Raw genomic sequence first — 23,991 nt, forward strand, 5'->3', positions numbered from 1 at the left:
GTGTGGGGGTGTAAAACCTTTCAGCAAACAATAATTTCTCTAAACGCGCACTGAAAGTAAATGAGCTCAACTCATGAGAACGTGTGCAATTACAGCAAAGTCAGGAAGGCTTTGTTTTGTATTATGTGAATGATACGAGCCACTGTTTTATTTCCCAGAAATGTGAAAATTCACTCAGTTCCTTGTTTATTTCTGTCTTTTCTCATGTAAAACCTCATTCCTGCGTATTTGCAATTACAAGGCAAGATTAGCCATACAAGTCACCTGCTCTCAGCTAGTGTATCTGACGCATAGTTAACATTATTTTGGCCTCTCTCTCCCAATCCGTCCCTCTCTGTGTTTCCCATGAGGCTTCTCGGTTACGTTAATGACGTACGGGATGGATACGTCTCGAGCCGTCTGCCCAGGACTGTGCGGCACGAGCATGAATCAAAGGTGCCGTTTCTTGCCCGCCGCTGGGTAATTGTGATGTTTTGCGCTGTGCTGTGGAGGGGGAGGGGGCTCCATGAGCAGGACTAGAGAGAGGGATGGTTGCCTTGGAAACCCCGGCCTCAGACAGAGGGAGAGAGAGTGATGGAAAGACAGACGGAACGGATGAACGACAGCTACAGAGTACAGGACAACGCCGATGTGCTGGAGTACGTGAGAAATGAACAGCTGGATGGAACGAGGTCGAATCCTGGATGAAAAGTAAGAGAGAGAGAGAGAGAGACGTAGATAAGGAAAATGAAAGAATGGGGAAAATGGAAACATAAAAGCAGGAGGAGAAAATGACTGATTTGAGAGATTCAGCCCAAATTGCTCATCAGTGGAGAGGTGAAAAAAAAAATTTCAGGTGCAATGACGTAGCTTTCCTCAACAAGAAGAGTTCTAATGAGTTAAACGTTGCAATTTCCAGCCCTTTTCACATTTTTTCAAATCCCAAACGGATAGAGATCATCAGATATCGTTCGGGTCACGGCACCAATTCGAAAAATTATGCATGCTTTTAAAAGTGTGTGTTTATTTGTTTGAATGCACACTGCGCCACTGTTAATCCGTAACAGAACCAAATCCGTTAATAGTGCCGTTCGGAAAACCAGCAAACGCCACCAACACACGCATTTTGCATTCAGAAGGTGGAGATAAGCAAATGCACAGCTTTCACATTCCCGCTTTCAAACAGAGCAAACCCAAAGGTACGAGGCTGATGCGGATTCTCTCTTAATTAACTGCCATGTAACTGCAGCATCTGCTCCAAATTAATTTTCTTTTCTGCAAGTCACTGTACAAGTTCAAGAGCAAACATCCCAAACCCTAAACCAATAGGTTCTTGTTTGCTCGTGTAAACAGCTCCATGATTCACTCTGCATTACACTGAAGCAGCAGCCAAACATTGATTCTTTTCACAATGAAAACCGTTGATACAATGACATCGTCGTTGTCATCGCAGCCACTGATATGGAGATCAGAGAAATTCAAATGCACCGCACATGAGGATCTGAACATCAACAAGGCTTTGCTGTCGGGCTGCGTTCAGCAACCCCGTTCCTGGAGATCAGACCGAATTTACTTCCACCTGTTCTGGCTTGATTCATTCCATTTAAGTTATTCCATGAAATCGAGTCGTACATGAGCTGATAGCCACGTAGCGCCGGGTTGTCTATAAGCCATGTACGACCAGACTGAGTGGAATAACTGTTTTATTCTATCCACATTCACTGGATTTTGAGAAACGGAGCATTTTTATTTTTTGCAAAGTTGTTAAATAAAAACTTTATACAAAACGTCCGACAAAATCATTTCCACTTAGAATGTAAACAAACCGGTGAAATGACAGTAGCAATTTGTGAAAAATGTGATAATAATAATTCTTGAAAAATAAAAAAAATACGTTCTTACTATCAAATACTTTTATTCCATATTTTGTTACTTTTTTATATTTTTTTGTTTTCGAGTAGTTTTTATTTCATCCTCGGGTGGTTCAGCAAAACGCTCCGCCATTTTGTTTTTCTCTACTCACGGTATATGAGCTGATATCCTAGTAGTAGAGTATTGCTCATATCCAGTGAATGTCTCATCTCATTCTCATTATCTGTAGCCGCTTTATCCTGTTCTACAGGGTCGCAGGCAAGCTGGAGCCTATCCCAGCTGACTACGGGTGAAAGGCGGGGTACACCCTGGACAAGTCGCCAGGTCATCACAGGGCCGACACATAGACACAGACAACCATTCACACTCACATTCACACCTACGGTCAATTTAGAGTCACCAGTTAACCTAACCTGCATGTCTTTGGACTGTGGGGGAAACCGGAGCACCCGGAGGAAACCCACGCGGACATGGAGTGAACATGCAAACTCTGCACAGAAAGGCCCTCGCCGGCCACGGGGCTCGAACCCGGACCTTCTTGCTGTGAGGCGACAGCGCTAACCACTACACCACCGTGCCGCTTGAATGTGGACAGAATAATTAATTTTATTTGTATAGCCCTTGGATGGCCTCACTGTTTCCTCACATGCCCCTTTTCCACCAAAGCAGTTCCAGGGCTGGTTCGGGGCCAGTGCTTAGTTTGGAACCGGGTTTTCTTTTTCCACTGACAAAGAACTGGCTCTGGGGCCAGAAAAACCGGTTCCAGGCTAGCACCAACTCTCTGCTGGGCCAGAGGAAAGAACCGCTTACGTCAGCAGGGGGGCGGAGTTGTTAAGACTGACAACAATAACAAGACCGCGAAAGATCGCCATTTTTAAGCGACGAGAAGCAGCAGCTGTACAAACGCGAAGTCATCCATTATTATTATTGTTGTTGTTGCTGCTGCTTCTTCCGTGTTGTTTTTGCTTCGATATTCGCGCCAAGGTTTATGCAAACGTAGTGACGTAACTGACGTATACAACGACGTAACTGACGTATACAGCGACGTAACTGACGTATACAACGACGTAACTGACATATACAGCGACGTAACTGACGTATACAACGACGTAACTGACGTATACAGCAACGTAATGACGTGGCTTCCCTTAGCACCGCGAGCTATGGAAAAGCAAACTGGTTCTCAGCTGGCTCGCAAGTTGAACGAGTTGTGAACCAGCACCAGCACTGGCCCCGAACCAGCCCTGGAACTGATTTGGTGGAAAAGGGGTAACAGAGTTTCAAACCTTGCTGCTGACTTTCTGTACGGAGGTGTAACCGTGCCTGTGTGGGTTTCCTCCGCGTGCTCTGGTTTCCTCCCACAGTCCAAATACATGACCAGGTCAACTGGCTACTCTAAATTGCCCACTGGTGGAAATGAGAGTGTGAGTAGTTGCTCATCTCCGTGTTAGCCCTGCTAGAGTGACAGACTGGCGGCCTGCCCAGGGTGTACCCCACCTCTCACCCAAAGTCAGCTGGGATTAGCTCCAGCTTTTCCTGTGACAAGGACAGATAAATGGCCTAGATAATAGACGGAGACAGTAGACATTGCCATTTATTCTATCCACATTCACTGGATATGAGCAATCGCGCGCTCTGATTGGCTACTCTACTACTAGGATATTAGCTCATATACCGTGAGTAGAGAAAAACAAAATGGCGGCGCGTGTTGTTGACGCAACCGAGGACAAAATAAAAACTCTACTCGAAAACAAAACCCCAAAAATATACAAAAACAAAAGCGCAACAAAATATGGAATGAAAGTATTTGATGAAGAAGGAGCTGAGCCAAAAGGCGAAGCTCTCAATTTACCGGTCGATCTACGTTCCGACTCTCACCTATGGTCATGAGCTTTGGGTAATGACCGAAAGAACAAGATCGCGGATACAAGCGGCTGAAATGAGTTTCCTTCGCAGGGTGGCTGGGCGCTCCCTTAGAGAGAGAGTGAGAAGCACAGTCACTCGGGAGGAGCTCGGAGTAGAGCCGCTGCTCCTCCACATAGAGAGGAATCAGCTGAGGTGGCTCGGGCATCTTTTTCAGATGCCTCCTGGACGCCTCCCTGGGGAGGTGTTCCAGGTATGTCCTCCTGGGAGGACACGCTGGAGGGACTATGTCTCTCAGCTGGCCTGGGAACGCCTCAGTGTTCTTCCCGAGGAGCTGGCCGAGGTGTCTGGGGAAAGGGAAGTTTGGGCTTCCATGCTTAGACTGCTGCCTTCGTGACCCAGCCCCGGATAAAGCAGAAGAAGATGAGACGAGACGAGACAAAAGTATTTGATGGTAAGAACGTATCTTTTTTTTTATTTTTCAAAAATTATTATTGTCGCATTTTTCACAAATTGCGACTGTCATTTCGCCGGTTTGTTTACATTCTAAGCGGAAATTATGTTGTCGGATGTTTGGTATAAAGCTTTTATTTATCGAATTTACAAAAAATAAAAATAAAAATGCTCCGTTTCTCAAAATCCCGTGAATGTGGAAATAATAAAACAGTTATTCCACTCAATCTGATCGTTCATGGCTTATAGCTATCAGCTCATGTACGAGTCGATTTCGTGGAATAACTGTTAAATAGCTGCGTTACAAAAATCTGGATGTAGATTTTGGTACAGAATGAGCAAAACAGAAGAAGTGACAGTGGTACGGAGGGAAAAAAAAAACTCCTTCAGATGAGACGAGCTTTAGGCATACGCTGGTTTTGGGAAGCGTAATCCGGTGAGTGGCCTAGTGGTTACCTACTGCCCTCTGGCAAGGCACGTGGCAATACAGATGCGAGTGCGAAGTCAAACTCTTGCGATTACCAGAGGACTAGCCCCCCCCACTGTAACCCTAGCTATGTAATATAGGCGAGACATGCAGAAGGCTACAGAAACGGACATCGGTGCTGCCGAACCCGGCACGAATGGTGCAGGAAGGACTTTGACTGAATCCAGATTAGTGAGATGTTGGGGGTTGGAACTGAATTGTGCAGGAAGGTGGCTCTCCAGGAACAGGGTTGCTTCAGGAATTCATCCTCACATAATCATATAATTCAAACACAGTCCCCTGATTGGACATGGACTGCCAAACCCTGTGTGGATTAAGCAAGATCTAAGCCCTCCAACTCAAATTTACAGTTGCTTTTACAGCATTTTAGTCGACATTCTTATCCTGAGCAGCTTAAAGAAGCGCTTTGTAGTCCCCATCAAAACCATATCCTCCTGCTACTCCAAACAGGTCACAATCTAAGAATACCATCAAATACAAACCATGTTAGTACAAGCAAGAACAACACACAAGTCAAAACGGATTTGTAAATGATTACCTGTTTAAGGGCTGCATTTGTAGAATTCCCTTTCCGGATAACATCACTTCGATTTCAGAACTCATCAAAAATCAATCAATAAACCTTGTTGTGGAGTCAGGGTTTAAGAAACAGTAAGAAGTTGACTTACAGGGCACAGTGCGGAGGTAGAGGTTATCCCGTATGATCTGCTGGAGCTCGTGGTCCACTGATCCCTTCTGGAATCGGAGGTTAAGGTAATGGCGAAGGTCTTTATCTACGACACCTCCTGCAAACGGAAAAAATAAAAATAAAAAAATAAACCTCAGTCAGCGGTGTCTCCTGAGAACACAGCTAGTTGTCTCTGTTCGGCTTTAAACTTGTCAGGTTTCAGGATGGAGGCTCATCTCAAACACACCAATATTGTTATTGATCAGGGTCTCCGCGGATAGGGGTGAGGGAAAGTAGAAAAGATTTGCTGAAGAACATCTTGGAGTGTTTGTTTGTAGTTAAAACTAAGCGAATGAAAGGTTAAAAAAAAAATATCGAAAAAGGAGTCTTTGATCAATTCCCCTTGCTTGAATCTAGATTGTCAGCACTAAAACCATCAGAAAGAAAAAGCACGAATGGATGATCTATAGAGATCCTTAACCATGGCAGATGCTCTCTCTGTCCTTCCTCTCTCTCTCTCTCTCTCTCTCTCTCTTTCCCCATCATAACCTTGAACATTTAGTATGGCCAAATGTAGCCAGCCATTAATGGATGAACACAACAGCTAAGCTCCTCACAGTGCTCAGTGTGGCAGTGTCTAGTGTTGCCCGGTACGTAATTACACAGCTTACACACACACACACACACACACACACACACACACACACACAAACATACACACACACAGGTGAACAAAAAGCCAGAGCTGGCATTCTGGACATTCTTGATAGATCAAGCCTCGACCAATCAGCTTTGCAAAACCAAAAGGTACTGCAGTGATGTCTTTATAAGCACACATGCAAACATACCAGCGATTGGTGACACATCTGTGGTATTACTAGCGCAATAAATTCTGCTTTGACATTGGGAATGGAACATGTTGATCGGGGAAAAAGCCACAATGGGAAAAAAAAAAAGAATACCGCCACGCAAATCCAAATCCAACATGATGAAAAAGACAATAGAAGCTAGTGCAAATTGTGCTGAATGGAAATTAATTTCTACATCCATCCTTCACTGTTCACTGTTCATCATACATAATTAGCAAACCCCCCCCCCCTTCTCCCTCAACCCAGAAACCTCATCGTAGCATCGTTTGAAATCCAGCGGTCGCTTTCTGCTGCATCTCCAGATGATTCTTTACTCACCAGTTCTCTCGAGCAAAATCCTTCCTCCCTGACAGGTGACTTCAAATTCAAAACAATCCCATCGTTCATGTTTCAGTGGAAGCAGACACGAAGTCTCCCCCCTGCATGTAATCTAACCGTGAGCGGACAGACGAAGAGAGAGAGAGAGAGAGAGAGCAGAAGATGGAGAGTCGTCCACAGTCAGTAGACAATAGTGGAGAAAAAGCTCTCCCAGCAAGGAGCCTATCACAACAGTGGCTGGATTCTGATTGGCCTGAGGAATAGCACGGTCCTACAGCTCCCCCTGTCTGCTCTGTGTGTGTGTGTGTGTGTGTGTGTGTGTGTGTGTGTGTGTGTGTGCCAAATGCTTTTAGACACTTCAGCAAAAAGGCCAACTTCTTTGCACCAGATGCTTTCTGTTAGCTGGCATTTAGTGAACTTGTTGGCCTCATGAAGACAGAGACATGAACGAAGACAGGAAGGAGCAGAAACGTCACCAAAGGGCCAGCGCACGCTAAAGAAGCGGATCTGAGGAGCGTTTGAATTGCCGTCTATTGACTACTTTCACATTACCCATAATGCTTTGCGCCTTGGGGGGGGGGGTTAACCAGTATATAAACAAACTAAAACAACATGCCGTCGCACACTGACCGTAATCTCATCTCATCTCATTATCTCTAGCCGCTTTATCCTGTTCTACAGGGTCGCAGGCAAGCTGGAGCCTATCCCAGCTGACTACGGGCGAAAGGCGGGGTACACCCTGGACAAGTCGCCAGGTCATCACAGGGCTGACACATAGACACAGACAACCATTCACACTCACATTCACACCTACGGTCAATTTAGAGTCACCAGTTAACCTAACCTGCATGTCTTTGGACTGTGGGGGAAACCGGAGCACCCGGAGGAAACCCACGCGGACACGGGGAGAACATGCAAACTCTGCACAGAAAGGCCCTCACCGGCCACGGGGCTCGAACCCAGACCTTCTTGCTGTGAGGCAACAGCGTTAACCACTACACCACCGTGCCGCCGACCGTAATCTTTCGAATTTAAATCTCACTCAAACCTTCAGAAAAGTGTCAAGACTAACGAAACCAAAGCTTAAAGAAATCTACAAAGCCTTTTCTGTGGACTTCGAGAACTCAATCAGTAACAAGAGTGCTCTGAGAGCACAATATCCCCCGCTGGCAACTAGGCCATAACTCTGGTAAAATGCGACTGAAATGAACAAAATTGCAGTATGTGTATTACTGACATATAACAAAGAATCCTGTCAAGTTTCGTGAAATTCCTCCAAAAATCGTGAGAGGAGTTGATTTCAGAAGGTGAGCACCCTTCCCGGGACGGATGGACATCACCATGACATAATCCCTCTTCGGACAGCGGGGGGATAATAAAAATTGTGAGGGAAGTTGATTTCAGAAAGCAAGCACACCTTGATGAAATTGCCAAAGTACAAGTTTGCCCAAATTAAACGAAATTTCAATCTGTGTATAACTGTCATATAACAAAGCCTTCTGCCAAGTTTGGTGAAATTCCTCCACAAATTGTGAGAGGAGTTGATTTCAGAAGAACGTACACCCTCATGAAATTGTCAAAGTACAAGTTATTTAATCAAGGGTCAAAACTCTGGGAAAAATTTCACAAACGAAATTAAATCGCAATATGCGTATTACCGTCATATAACAAGGCCTTTTGCCAAGCTTCAAGAAATTCGCCCAAAAATTGTGAGAGGAGTTGCTGTCAGAAGGCGAGCACACCTTCATGAAATTGTGAAAGTACAAGGTTGTGAATCAAGGGCTGTAACTCTCGTAAGGCAAAGGGGAGTCCCATATACGATTCGTACATTGGGGGAGTGCCTGTTAGAGAGCGCACTTGTCCTGGGCCATCGGCATAGTGAGGTAGGGTGGCCAGTTCCTTTCCTCGCCGCCTTTAACTTCCCCAGTGTTTCCACCAGGTCCCCATTCACTGCTGGGTGGACAGGGAGCGAGCCCCAGATCCCCGTCGAGCCGAGGCTCAAACCAGGGACCATTCGCTTAGCGGTCAAGCGCTCTAACCACTTGGCCACCTTCGCTCCATAACTCTCGTAAAATGCAACCGAATTGAACACAATTACAATACGCATACTACCGATATATAATAAGGCCTTTTGCCAAGCTTCGAGAAATTCCTCCAAAAACTGTGAGAGGAGTTGATTTCAGAAGGAAAACACGCTCTCATGAAATTGTCAAAGTATAATTTTGTTAATCGAGGGCTGTAACTCCGGTAAAATGCGACCCGATTTAACAAAATTACAATACGCGTATTACCAACATATAACAAAGAATCCTGCCAAGTATTGTGAAATTCCTCTGAAAATTGTGAGAGGAGTTGATTTCAGAAAGTGAGCACCCTTCCCGGGATGGACAGACATTGCCACGACATAATCCCCCTTTGGGCCTTTCGGCCAGCAGGGGATTAAAAATGTGCTTGTAAATATCATACTGAACGCCTTGAACATGTCTACCTCGGGTGACAGTCAGCAGCCTTCTCCGTCTGTCAACACGGATGTTCCAACAATAACTGACCTGCAGAAGAGCTTCGAAAGATCGACACTGATCATAGAAGAATCCACAGTGAAACTGTTTTTGCTGGGCGCTGGTTACGACGAGAAAGCTGTAAGAAAATACAAAACGCTTCGTGCGTGGGAACACGAGCAAGGAATTTACTCAGTCGAGTCAGTACTGTAAACACAGCAGAACTGTCAAATTTTGTTTTGAAGTTAAAGTTGATTTTGATTTCCTTCGCTCTGATTTTCCTTGAGCTCATATGCTATCAGATTACAGCAATCTTTGGGCTGTTAGAGGAAGCTGTTAGGGCTACAGGGTCAAATACTACATTCGTTCTCCCTGAATAAACACTAAAAGCCGAAGGACATCTATGCTTACTTACACTGCATTGTTTCTGCTCTGTTTTGGGAGTTGATCCTTCAACAAAGTTGTCCTTGTTTTTCAGTTTTCGTACTTTTTACGACTAAACACAAAGACAGAGGGGTTATAGGTTTCATGACTTCTATCACCAGACTTTACCATACATGTCAACCTTTGGTCAATCAAACCTGTATAACCAACCTCCAAAATCCGTATTTCTCTTGTAAAATCCGTATAAGATGCAAATTAAAATAATTTACCTAAAATTTGAATGATAATTAACAATGTTACTTTTTATTTTATATTAATAACAATAAACCTTCAGAATGAATACAAAGCTCCAATGTTTGACAAAAACACAAAGTGTTATCAGCGTAGTTACGAAGGAAATACTTCGTTGTTTGGAGACAGGTTTCACCGAGCGGCTATTATGCGCGAGACTTCATATTAGCCACAAAGTCAGGAAAATCTGTTCGTAAAATTACGTTATAATGACCAAATACAATGAAAAGTATTTTTCCAGTCTCACCTGTGAAAGGTAATCCCATGTGATCTCGTTTGGACGGTAAACCTGTTGGTACAGTTAGACGCAGCACATGAATGAGGCATCTTTATTCTCGGCTACTGTCTAGACGCTATACCAGAGACGGTTGAAGAATCTCCACTTTGCCACATCCAATATGGCGGCGAGGATGACGTATGATTCTACGCAGAAGGCGGCGTCTATGTTTATATGTCTATGGCTTCACGGTTGGCGGGATTCTCGCAATGCGGTGTGCGCATGATCAAAAGTGGAACGAAGTCTCGCTACCACAAGATAACGCGCGATTTCATAAGACTCTTTACTGGCTGTCTGTGGTGTACAGTACGTTTGTAAATGTTATGCGCTCTTTTATCATCGTGGGAATTGATTATAGCTCGAAATAAATATTGAAGTTTTTTTTAAAGAATCCGTATAACTTTATTTATACGCCCGTATACTACGTTTATTGAATCAGATCCGTATAAAATACGGACATTCCGTATAGGTTGACATGTATGCTTTACTCCACCCCCAAAGTGTGCAGAACACGGTCGCGTGTTGTCTGTCGGTGTAAAATTCTGACGGCGAATTCTGTCTAACGACACTTAGCTTCATTGGGAAATCTATAAAACTTGAAATCAGGGAAAGTCATTCTTCCCCATGTGAATTAGAAGAAATGACTGAGGTTATCTGACTTAATAAAAAATATAGCGCCTGGTTACCCCCCAAGGCACAAGGCATTGTGGGTAATGTGAAAGTAGAGAATTAATTTTCTTATATAAGCAATGAAACGAATTGAAACAACGAGTGCAGGCTGGACTCTATTTTTATCATCTGCCACCGCACACAGTTTACTTCCAACTCACCTGGCTGGAACGACTGAAAGTTTTAATTAAGTGGATCAGGTGTGCTGGAGATGAAATTACACTTCTGAAATCTCCCCAGGAGGACAGCTGGACTCCCAGGTTCCAGGGACTCATCATCGTCGCCGTCATCATCTTCGCAGAGAAACTCCACCAAATCTGAGCTCTGTCTAGACTATGCCAGTGTACACATAACTGTCTACTGTGTTCAAAAACAAAAAACGGATTATACCAGTCGTATACCAGCAGGATCAAACCGAGCGCTTGAAAAATACTGCAGGAGAGTGGTTGATTGATGGAAAAACAGCAACTCCAGCTTTTTAAACACGAACCGTCATGCCTTCTGCAGCAGATTGCTTATTGCTGGCAACAAAATCAACAAAAAAAAATCGACTTTCGCAGTTGTTTTTGGTTTTAATTTATTCCCCCTCTCTGGGCTGATGAGCAAGCTGACTTGAAGACACGTCAAATAGATGCCTCTGATTAAAAGTAGACGGCATTTCGATTTCACAAAACCGGTGAAATTTAGTTCCCTCTGAAATTTGGTCATTGTGATATATGTTTATTTATGTAATATCTAAAAAAAAAAAACCAGGCCATTCTGTGGCTGGGAAGTTATTTCATTTGAGGGGATTCCCAAGCAAATAATGTGCATGAAATCGTTTGCTTCGCGCAGTCGAGCAGACAGAGGAAGTCCGTGTGTGTATGCATGCGCAGGTTTACCTTGACCGTGCACTGACAGTTCCGTCATTCTGTCGCTAAACGAACAGCTGATCACACCGAGGTGCTCGCTGACCGCCGATACTGCGTTTCCTTTCCTTCGCAACATAACGTCTTTTCTTCTCTCTTCTCATTACTGTAGTCGGTCTTTCACGTTTCATTCGCGTCTTCCATTTTTCACTCCTGTTTCAAATTTGTATCCCACAATGCTTTGCGCGAACGGGGAAAGCCCACCATGTGATGCATGACGTAGTCTCTTGTATTGCGTCACGGTGAAGCAAGAAATAATAACGGAGAATTTAGGGCCACGTGGCGCTACATTCATTAATAGTTCTATTTAAAAAAAACGAATAAAATTGGAAGTCTGGGATTCGAATTCAGTAGCTTTCGGCCCACTAAACAAAAATAACTGGGTGTCAGGAAAATTCTTTTTATGACCTACACCTGAAAAATCTGAAAGTCAGTCTACCTTTAATAGCCATGAACTAATCACTGATGGTTAAGCGTTAAACAGTGACTGCTGGTTGACACGTTACATCACTTGGATTGATTTTCTGAAACATTACAAGGTTAAGACTTGGATGACTTGTCTGGGGTCTGACTCAGGTACTACGAGGTAATTTGTTTTTTCATGTTATTACCCGGGGCGGCACGGTGGTGTAGTGGTTAGCGCTGTTGCCTCACAGCAAGAAGGTCCGGGTTCAAGCCCCGTGGCTGGCGAGGGCCTTTCTGTGCGGAGTTTGCATGTTCTCCCCGTGTCCATGTGGGTTTCCTCCGGGTGCTCCGGTTTCCCCCACAGTCCAAAGACATGCAGGTTAGGTTAACTGGTGACTCTAAATTGACCGTAGGTGTGAATGTGAGTGTGAATGGTTGTCTGTGTCTATGTGTCAGCCCTGTGATGACCTGGCGACTTGTCCAGGGTGTACCCCGCCTTTCGCCCGTAGTCAGCTGGGATAGGCTCCAGCTTGCCTGCGACCCTGTAGAACAGGATAAAGCGGCTACAGATAATGAGATGAGATGTTATTACCTCACAAAAGAGACAGATACCAGATAGTGAAGTACCCGCTGTATAATTAACAGGTATTAACAGGAATAATTGTTTTATTCTCTCCACATTCACTGGATTTTGAAAAACAGAGCATTTTTAATGTTAATTTTATGCAAATTCCATAAATAAAAACTTTATACAAAACGTCCGACAATCATTTCCGCTTAGGTGGATTTCTTAAAAACCTATCGATGGCGGCACGAATTGACTTTACTGTTGTTGTTTTTTGGTAGAAAGTGCCATCTTGTTGTCATGCCGAGGTATAGAATAGCTTTAGACATTTATTTAATTCTTCCTTGGACATTTCGTTGTGTAATTTTCAAACTTCTTTGAGCTTTTGAACCAGTCTAAAAAGATTCAGCAAATTTTAATGCTTAAAGACGCATAATGTAAACAAACCGGCGAAATGACAGGAGCAATTTGTGGAAAATGCGATAATAATAATAATAATTCTTGGAAAAAAAAAAGATATGTTCTTACCATCAAAACACTTTTATTCCATTTTCATTGCTTTTTTTGTGGCTTTGTTTTCGAGTAGAGTTTTTATTCCGTCCTCAGTTGGTTCAGCAACACGCTCCGCCATTTTGTTTTCCTCTACTCACGGTATATGAGCTGTTATCCTAGTAGTAGAGTAGCCAATCAGAGTGCATGAATGCTCATATCTAGTGAATGTGGACGGAATACTACTACAGGGTTTCCCATACATAGACCATGGATTCCTATCGCCACACAATCAGACTCGTGATTAAAAAAAAAAAAAATCCGTTGCGTATCGTTCCGTTCATTCATAATGCTCTTTCTTCTCGTTCACGCGTGAGAGAGACAGAGAGAGAGAGAGAGAGAGAGAGAGAGACGGAGAGGCGTGTACACAGGCCTGCCGTTGCGCATATACCCGGACTGCAAGTAGGCCTGTTAGGCTAATTAAAAATAACGCAGCCTTCCTGATTCCCCTTCCGACCCCTTATTTTAAAAGGTAGCCTACATCATGCTCGTGATGAGCTTTATCATAGCCTTCTTGGCTTACAGGAAACGGACATCCCTGAGTCAGGCTATAAACCAATTTTGAAGCATACAGTAGCAGCTTGACATGAGGAACCAGCCTTATTGCATTATCCCGTTTATCCCGCTTCAGCATTCATGCAAGTTATTAATAATGGCTTGACATTCACAATAAATAAAGATTTCCCACTAGCCTAAATAAAATGTTATACTCGCGGGGATGCCTAGTTGATGCTATCTGAAGCATAAAATCTGAATATTTTAAGAAACATCTTTATTAGCTTTAAATGGCGAAGTAGATAAACCATCACTGCATCACTGATACACACACACACTGGCAGCTGATTCGCCCACTCCTCCTCTCCACGCATACTGCTCGCATAGGGCACTTGAGTTTTTTTTCAGGAAGCCACGCAGAATTAAATGTTCTGATAGGGCATGCAGGCTTTGCACCAATTAGGGTAATGCTTTTTCATTATTGTTAGTTGCCTTGGTGTTACCTTAAGTGGTTTCTTACCGTACATCTAATTATGATATTTTATTATTATTTTGTTGTTGCATTATACTATTTATTTCATTTTAGTATTGGTTGAGGTAAGTGTTGAGTTCAATATTTAAAATAAAAACCTCCAGCTTGTTTTTTGTAATTTATTCCTTGAATGTCAACTAAAGAATGATTGAAAGATTGCCACCAAAAAGGCAAAAAACTAAGGTGAAAAACTTCAATTTTGGTGAGTAATTTTCATAAATTTAAAAGACAGGTTTTCCACCAACATCAAGCCCAGCAAACTAATGGCCTGCCCTGTAATGTAAAGTTGGGTCGAGGAATGAAACCAGGCAGGGTTCTGGTAAAAACTGTTTTAGCTGTCTTCTCTTAAAGAACTTAAAAGAATTTAGATTGAACTGAATAATCTCAAATGCTTCTTGTAGCTTTAAAATAGTCCCAGCAGGTGACTCTGAAGAAAAATACTGTGTGTTTGAACACCACCCGCTGTAAACACTTTGCATACACCCCAATGACCGACTCCACCGACCGCCACGACACCACCGCGCACGAGTCCCTCATCAGCACAGTGGAGCACCACAAATTGCCACCTGGTCTGTGGGAAACACTGTACTAAATTACAGTGCATTTTGAGACATACAGTGGATATAAAAAGTGTATACGCCCCGTTAAAATGATGGGTTTTTCTGATGTAAAAAAAAAATGAGACCACGATAAATAATTTCAAAACTTTTTCCACCTTTAATGTGACCTATAACCTGTACAATTCAATTGAAAAACAAACAAATCTGTTAGGGGGGAAAAACATAAAAAATAAAAAATGTACAATAACCTGGTTGCATAAGTATGCACACCCTTAAACTAATACTTTGTTGAAGCACCTTTTGATTTAATTACAGCATTCAGTCTTTTTGGGTTGGAGTCTATCAGCCTGCCACATCTAGACTTGGCAATATTTGCCCACTCTTCCTTGCAAAAGCGCTCCAAATCTGTCAGATTGCGAGGGCATCTCTTGTGCACAGCCCTCTTCAGGTCACCACACAGATTTTCAATTGGATTTAGGTCTGGGCTCTGGCTGGGCCATTCCAAAACTTTTTTAGGGTCATTGTCGTGCTGAAAGATGAAATTCCTCTTCATCTTCAGCTTTCTAGCAGACACCTGAAGGTTTTGGGCCAAAATTGACTGGTATTAAGAACTGTTCATAATTCCCTTCACCTTGACTAAAGCCCCTGTTCCAGCTGAAGAAAAACAACCCCGAAACATGATGCTGCCACCACCATGCTTCACCGTAGGTATGGTGTTCTTTTGGTGATGCGCAGTGTTGTTTTTGCGCCAAACATACCTTTTGGAATTGTGGCCAAAAAGTTCAGCCTTGGTTTCATCAGACCATAACACATTTTGCCACATGCTTTTGGGAGAATTGATGTTTTTTTTTTTTTTTTTGCAAAATTTAGCCTGGCCTGGATGTTTTTCTTTGACCCTACCTCATAGTCCAGACATATGGAGAATACAGGAGATTGTTGTCACAAGTAGTACACAACCAGTACTTGCCAGAAATTCCTGCAGCTCCTTCAGTGTTGCTGTAGGCCTCTCGGCAGCCTCCCTGACCAGTTTTCGTCTTGTCTTTTCATCAATTTTGGAGGGACGTCCAGTTCTCGGTAATGTCACTGTTGTCCCATATTTTCTCCACTTCTTGATGACGGTCTTCACTGTGCTCCATGGTATATCTAATGCTGTGGAAATGTTTTTGCACCCTTCTCCTGACTGATACCTTTCAACACTGAGATCCCTTTGCTGCTTTGTAAGCTCTCTGTGAACGCTGGCTTTTGCTGGAGGATGCAACTGAGTAAATATCTGAACTTTATTTGGGGTTAATCAGAGTCATTTTAATTGATGGCAGGTGTGAACCCAAAAAGACTGAATGCTGTAATTAAATCAAAAGGTGTTTCAACAAAGTATTAGTTTCAGGGTGTGCACACTTACGCAACCAGCTTATTTATTTTTTATATTTTCCCCCTGAACAGATTTGTTTGTTTTTCAATTGAATTGTACAGGTTATAGATCACATTAAAGGTGGGAAAAGTTTTGAAATTATTTATCATGGTCTCATTTCTTTTACATCAAAAAACTCGATCATTTTAACGGAGTGTGTACACTTTCTATATCCACTGTAGCCCAGGGTTTTGAGGGGAATTTTTTTTAGATTGTTTTGGGCAATCGGAAAAATTATGTTATATGACTCAGTATGATTCTTGATTCTGATTGGTCAGCTGTAATTCAAATCACACGTTTATACCAATGTGCTTGTTCTAATATGTACTATAACTGTTTCCATAGTAACGAATTACACTGGGATCAGTATGACGGATGTTTGGCATAAGCAGATTAAAAATACGTGTTTACTGATATGAAGATTTTATGTGAGGATGTTTGTTGATGGAGAGAGAAAAAGAGACACTGGTACTGCTATAACACACAGTACTAGTCAAAAGCTTGTAATTCAATAGTTTTACTTTATTTTTATGAATTAAAAGTCACTTCATGTCTTAAAGTAACGATGGATGTCGTTTCTCTTTACTTAGTTGAGCGGTTCTTGACATAATATGGATTACTACAGTTGTCGAATAGGGCTATTTACTGTATTTTTATTATTTATTATTTACTATTTGATCTGAAACGCATTAAGACAGCAAGAACTTGCACTAATTAACTTTTGACGAGGCACACTTGTTAACTGGAAACCACTCCAGGTGACTACCTCATGAAGCTGGTTAAGATAATACCAATAGTGTGCAAAGCGTCATCAAGGTAAACGCTGGCTACTTTAAAGAATCTATAATATAAAACGTTTCGGGTTTTTTTAATACTTTTTTGTTTACCACATAATTCCAGATAATTCCATGGCAGGTGGCGCCACCTGGTGAACAACTCTTGTTGGAATATGTCTTTAGAGTCTTCTGGGTGAGTTTCAGTGAAAATGTCCGAGCAGTTTTTGGTTTGACGAGTCACCCAAAATTTTCAAACACCCATAAAATGTTAAATATGGCAGGGGGCGCCATCATCTTGACAACTTTTATACATACCAACCTGGGGAACATTCCATATGAGTTTGATCAAAATCTGATCAATCCTGTGGGATGAGTAGCGATTTTTGTGAAACTGCACATGAGCCCTGTGTAGCCGCATCCATGGCAGGTGGCACCACCTGGTGAACAGCTCTTGTTGGAATGTGTCTTTAGAGTCTTCCAGGTGAGTTTCAGTGAAAACGTCCCAGCAGTTTACGAAGAGTAGTTTTTGGTGTGACGAGTCACCCAAAAATTTCAGACACCCATAAAATCATAAATATAACAGGTGGCGCCACCATCTTGACAACTTTTATGCACACCCACTTGGGGAACATTGGATGTAAGTTTGGTCGAAATCCGATCAATCCTGTAAAAGGAGCAGCGATTTTTGTGAATTTGCTTATGACCCCTGTGTCGTCGCATCCATGGCAGGTGGCACCACCTGGTGAACAACTCTTGTTGGAATATCTCTTTAGAGTCTTCTGAGTGAGTTTCAGTGAAAACATCCTAGCAGTTTACGAACAGTAGTGTTTGGTGTGACGAGTCACCCAGAATTTTCAAACACCCATAAAATGTTAAATATGGCAGGTGGTGCCATCTTCTTGACAACCTTTATACCAGCAACCTGAGGAACATTCCATATAAGTTTGATCAAAATCTGATCAATCCTGTGGGAGGAGTAGCGATTTTTGTGAAATTGCATATGACCCCGTGTCGCCACATCCATGGTAGATGGCGCCACCTGGTGAACAACTCTTGTTGGCATATGTCTTTAGAGTCTTCTGGGTGAGTTTCAGTGAAAACATCCCAGCAGTTTACGAAGAGTAGTTTTTGGTGTGACAAGTCACCCAAAAATTTCAGACGCCCATAAAATTGAAAATATGACACATGGTGCCACCATCTGGACAACTTTTACGCACACACACCTGGGGAACATTGAGAGTTTGATCGAAATCTGATCAATCCTGTCGGAGGAGTAGCAATTTTTGTAAATTGTAGACGGACGGACAATGGACGGACGATGCGTGATCGCAAAAGAGCTAATGATTAGACATATTTTTGGATAAAAACGTTCCAAAGAATAGACAGCCGAAGAATAAAATTATTCCACAAAACATATCTGAGCATATTATTAAGCTTAATAGGCTTACAGGAAACAGCATGAAATGACTTTCAGTGTGATTTCTTGCAACTTAATGGCAATGAATATCAGATTATACTGCCATGACCAAAACAAAATGCAACAATAATGAAGACAAAATGTCATGAATGTAATACTGAGTGTATGAAATAATTTGCATATAATTTATTGGTATTATATCGACTTTAGTACTGAACAATCCCAGTTGACCTCTTTCTTCATTTCGTATGAGATCACGGTTTCCTTCTGAGGAAGATAAATTCTACCTTATCACCTCTCTCTCTACTTATTAAAAATGCTATAAAGAAATGCTTAGGTTGTCTTTAACTGAACCACAGGGCTGATTTCACGACACTGCTCTTCCTCTATGCCGGGGTTCTCAACCGTTTCTGCTTCGAGGCCCACCTATTCATACTTGTAACGAGTCGGGGCCCATTATAAAAGACCCCCAATTATTTTGGCTCATCTATTCTATTAGAATCTAATAATCTGTTGTAAAGTGCATTAATGGGATGCAACATCACTCCCTGTTACAAATGGGAGCCCAGGAATTAAATAAATGCAATAAAAAACAAACTGTTTGTTTTTAATTGTAGGTATGGTATTTAAAACTGTATGGATATGCCAGAAGCAACATAAAACCATGCATGCAAACCATGCATTCTCACTCAAAAGGGGTTAATGATCCAAAAGTGGAGTCTGGTCCATTAACACAAGAACTTATTGCCATGCTTGTGTTCAGCAAACAAGGAGGTTATTAAAACCAAGAAGTACACTCAAAAGAAGTAGATATAGAAACCGCTCAATGGGATTAGATCCTTACACGCTAACAAAGAAGGATTTTTTCTTATGAGTTGGAAAATTATCCATCCGTTGAGTTCCCCGACATCTCATGCATCATTCCCCGATGCAGACATCGTTCTACACGGACAAACAGATGAAAACCTGGAGGTGTACCACTTTTTATATGTGGCTGGGTTAAAGATCTGGGGATCAGGACACTACAAGATAGACAGCGGTAGATGGATCTAAGTGCAGGAAGAGTGTTTATTAGCAGGTGTGATATTTACAAAAACGAAAGCAGAATCATTAAGCAGAGTATTTAAACAGTGTTATAAACATGGCTCGAAACAAATGTGACAGTGATGATACTTCGCAAAGCCTCTGTGAAAACAGCGTCCGTATCTGCATGTGCCGACTGCGCTCAAATCAGTATCAGATGTTTCCCATAATGACCGGGTCCCAAGAGTGCACACTACGCGCTCCGTGAGCATGCGTGGCTACTCAAGCGCGCGAAAGTGCGACAGTCAAGTGTTCGCCTGCTGTGCGACCACAACTTTTAGCTCACGTGGATATCGCCACCAAAATGCCTCATTTTCATCGATAACCCATTGCAAAGCATTGCGAACTAGTGTGACCATAGCTTAATGAGGCAGATGTGACATCAGATTAGAGCCCTGCACTCCCGTGGGAGTCCTGCGGGACCCGACGCAAAGCAGTGCGGCACGGGACAAATTTTGAAAGCTCACTGCGGGCGCGGGCGGGAGGGGGAGTGCACAATACGGGAGCGGGCGGGAGAGGTGATAAGCTGCAGTCCCGCTAACTAAAAACGTGTTTAAAATAAAATTTATAAATTATTAATTTATGTCTATCATATATAATTTGTGCTGGATATTTTATTTGGCATTAATAAAAACATTTTAAGATGCCTAAATTTGCGGATGTGGTCTAATCTCGCGTACGTTTCCGATTCCTTTCCGCTCTTCCGTGTTTGAGATCTCCGATCATGGCAGAAGAGCAGACTACGTGAGCTGTAGATATTTATGCTCAAATTCACTCAAAGTAGGGGGCAGGGCACCATCACGCTGTGTCTTTAAATTATATGAATTTCTTATAGGCCTACTTGTATTTCCTAGAATGTAAATGTGAGGAGTGACATATAAGCTATGTGCAATGTACAATATTCTTAATATCCACTGTAGATTTTGGTAGGTGTGTTGGGTATCTCTGTAAAGCCTCAGCTGCGCATGCCGCCTGGCAACGCGCATCCTTGCGATGTGCGCTAGGTGAAGGATCGGTCAGTGAAGAGCTCAGCTAAGCTCAGCATGTTTAATTCCCCAAGCCAATGACAAGAACTTTCGTGAGAAATAACGCGAACGTCTGCATCATGCGGGATTTGCGGGCGGGAGCGGGACAAAATATGGCAGGCGCGGGACTGAAAATCATAATTCTTTGCGGGAGCGGGACTGCACAATGCGGGAGCGGGACTGAAAATTCTGTCCCACGCAGACCTCTACATCAGATGCAACCCTCCAATTGTACCCTCCTACAAGTAAAAATTAGCTTCAACTTGGAAAAATAATTCGCGGCCCACTTGATGACGCTTCGCAGCCCAGTGGTTGAGAAACACTGCTCTATGCCATATGTGTGTAAATAAAGCTGAACGTCATCAACTTCTGATGGTTGTAAGAGACTCAAAGCCTGTTAACGCTGTTAGTGCAAAAAATTCAAAAAGGTTAAACAAACAGTCTGATTGCTTTCCACATTATAGATGTTGTCTGAAATCCTAGCCGTGCACGCTGCACCAATGCCGTGTAGTAAAGATTGGACTAGGTGACCTTGACACATGGAATGAAATTCTAGGCTTGTTTCCAAATATGCAAGGGGGAAAAAAAAAAAAAAAACCAGCACAAAAGAGGCTTCCTGTTTCCGAAATGCACCACGGCACAAAGATCAGTGTAAGATGACAGAGAGTGTTGCTTTGAGCCGCTGAAATTAGCATAACACTACAGAGCTTTCAGGAAAAGCGGGGACAGATTATAAACCTCTGATCACTCACGTGTCTGCTAGATGAAGGAGGCTTCATGCTGCTATGCTGGAAATCTCTTTTGCATTGTCAAAACCAAAAGCTTTGATGAAAGCAGTCGCAGGTGTGTATTTTGGTGTTTGTATATTGCCTGCGCTGTCATGGTACAGAAATAAGACGTACTTAAAACAAGAGTGCTTGGAGAGCACAATAGCCCCCGCTGGCAACTATGCCATAACTTTGGTAAAATGTGACTGAATTGAATGAAAATACAATAAATTACAATATGTGTATCCTCCAAAAATCGTGAGAGGAGTTGATTTCAGAAGGTGAGTACCCTTCCTTGGATGGACGGATGGACATCACCACGACACAATCCCCCTTCGGGCCTTTTGGCCAGCGGGGGATAATAAAAATTGTGAGGGAAGTTGATTTCAGAAAGTAAGCAGACCTTGCTGAAATTGCCAAAGTACAAGTTTGTTAATAATCAAGGGCATAACTCGGGTAAAATTTGCCCAAATTAAACGAAATTTCAATATGCATATAACTGTCATATAACAAAGCCTTCTACCAAGTTTGGTGAAATTCCTCCACAAATTGTGAGAGGAGTTGATTCCAGAAGAACGTACACCCTCATGAAATTGTCAAAGTACAAGTTATTTAATCAAGGGTCAAAACTCTGGGAAAATTTTCACAAACAAAATTAAATCGCAATATGCGTATTACCGTCATATAACAAGGCCTTTTGCCAAGCTTCAAGAAATTCGCCCAAAAATTGTGAAAGGAGTTGATGTCAGAAGGCGAGCACACCTTCATGAAATTGTGAAAGTACAAGGTTGTTAATCAAGGGCCACAACTCTGGTAAAATGCGACCAAATTGAACAAAATAACAATATGCGTACTACCGACATATACAGTGGTGCTTGAAAGTTTGTGAACCCTTTAGAATTTTCTATATTTCTGCATAAATATGACCTAAAATATCATCAGATTTTCACACAAGTCCTAAAAGTAGATAAAGAGAACCCAGTTAAACAAATGAGACAAAAATATTATACTTGGCCACTTATTTATTGAGGAAAATGATCCAATATTACATATCTGTGAGTGGCAAAAGTATGTGAACCTCTAAGATTAGCAGTTAATTTGAAGGTGAAATTAGAGTCAGGTGTTTTCAATCAATGGGATGACAATCAGGTGTGAGTGGGCACCCTGTTTTATTTAAAGAACAGGGATCTATCAAAGTCTGATCTTCACAACACATGTTTGTGGAAGTGTATCATGGCACGAACAAAGGAGATTTCTGAGGACCTCAGAAAAAGCGTTGTTGATGCTCATCAGGCTGGAAAAGGTTACAAAACCATCTCTAAAGAGTTTGGACTCCACCAATCCACAGTCAGACAGATTGTGTACAAATGGAGGAAATTCAAGACCATTGTTACCCTCCCCAGGAGTGGTCAACCAACAAAGATCACTCCAAGAGCAAGGCATGTAATAGTCAGCGAGGTCACAAAGGACCCCAGGGTAACTTCTAAGCAACTGAAGGCCTCGCTCACATTGGCTAATGTTAATGTTCATGAGTCCACCATCAAGAGAACACTGAACAACAATGGTGTGCATGGCAGGGTTACAAGGAGAAAGCCACTGCTCTCCAAAAAGAACATTGCTGCTCGTCTGCAGTTTGCTAAAGATCACGTGGACAAGCCAGAAGGCTATTGGAAAAAAGTTTTGTGGACGGATGAGACCAAAATATAACTTTTTGGTTTAAATGAGAAGAGCTATGTTTGGAGAGAGGAAAACACTGCATTCCAGCATAAGAACCTTATCCCATCTGTGAAACATGGTGGTGGTAGTATCATGGTTTGGGCCTGTTTTGCTGCATCTGGGCCAGGACGGCTTGCCATCAGTGATGGAACAATGAATTCTGAATTATACCAGCGAATTCTGAAGGAAAATGTCAGGACATCTGTCCATGAACTGAATCTCAAGAGAAGGTGGATCATGCAGCAAGACAACGACCCTAAGCACACAAGTCGTTCTACCAAAGAATGGTTAAAGAAGAATAAAGTTAATGTTTTGGAATGGCCAAGTCAAAGTCCTGACCTTAATCCATCGAAATGTTGTGGAAGGACCTGAAGCGAGCAGTTCATGTGAGGAAACCCACCAACATCCCAGAGTTGAAGCTGTTCTGTACGGAGGAATGGGCTAAAATTCCTCCAAGCCGGTGTGCAGGACTGATCAACAGTTACCGGAAACGTTTAGTTGCAGTTATTGCTGCACAAGGGGGTCACACCAGATACTGAAAGCAAAGGTTCACATACTTTTGCCACTCACAGATATGTAATATTGGATCATTTTCCTCAATAAATAAATGACCACATATAATATTTTTGTCTCATTTGTTTAACTGGGTTCTCTTTATCTACTTTTAAGACTTGTGTGAAAATCTGATGATGTTTTAGGTCATATTTATGCAGAAATATAGAAAATTCTAAAGGGTTCACAAACTTTCAAGCAGCACTGTAACAATGCCTTTGCCAAGTTTGGTGAAATTCCTCCACAGATTGTGACAGGAGTTGATTTCAGAAGGAAAGCACACTCATGAAACTGTCAAAGTATAATTTTATTCATCAAGGGCTGTAACTCTGGTAAAATGTGACTGAATTTAATGGGGAACTGAAGACAAATTTTTTTTATCATAATTCTATTTATCTCATTTTATTAAATATAGGAATGCATTTTTAATCGCTATTTTGTCACTGCTATAGTAAGTTCTGAGTGTTTGAAATGTGCTATGTAATATCAGTCCATATGTCAAAGCAATGGCCGTAAACAAGATTCGTTGAGACCTGTGCGAGACATCGTAGGACGGAAGTAAAACGTACAGCGGAAATCAAAGTGATCAACCCTGTGTCCAAAATC

General features: G+C 42.3%; 1 protein-coding gene across 1 annotated transcript in view; it reads right to left on the bottom strand.

Annotated features, from left to right (window-relative positions):
* magi2b (membrane associated guanylate kinase, WW and PDZ domain containing 2b) overlaps positions 1-23,991 on the bottom strand; it is a 485,372-nt gene that overhangs the window by 364,284 nt on the left and 97,097 nt on the right. Inside the window, exon 2 of the mRNA XM_060928197.1 lies at positions 5,323-5,439. Coding sequence (XP_060784180.1) covers positions 5,323-5,439 — 117 coding nt within the window. The remainder of the gene's footprint in view (positions 1-5,322; positions 5,440-23,991) is intronic.

The sequence above is a fragment of the Neoarius graeffei genome, chromosome 8, assembly GCF_027579695.1.
Source record: "Neoarius graeffei isolate fNeoGra1 chromosome 8, fNeoGra1.pri, whole genome shotgun sequence".
In the NCBI taxonomy this organism is placed as follows: Eukaryota; Metazoa; Chordata; class Actinopteri; order Siluriformes; family Ariidae; genus Neoarius; species Neoarius graeffei.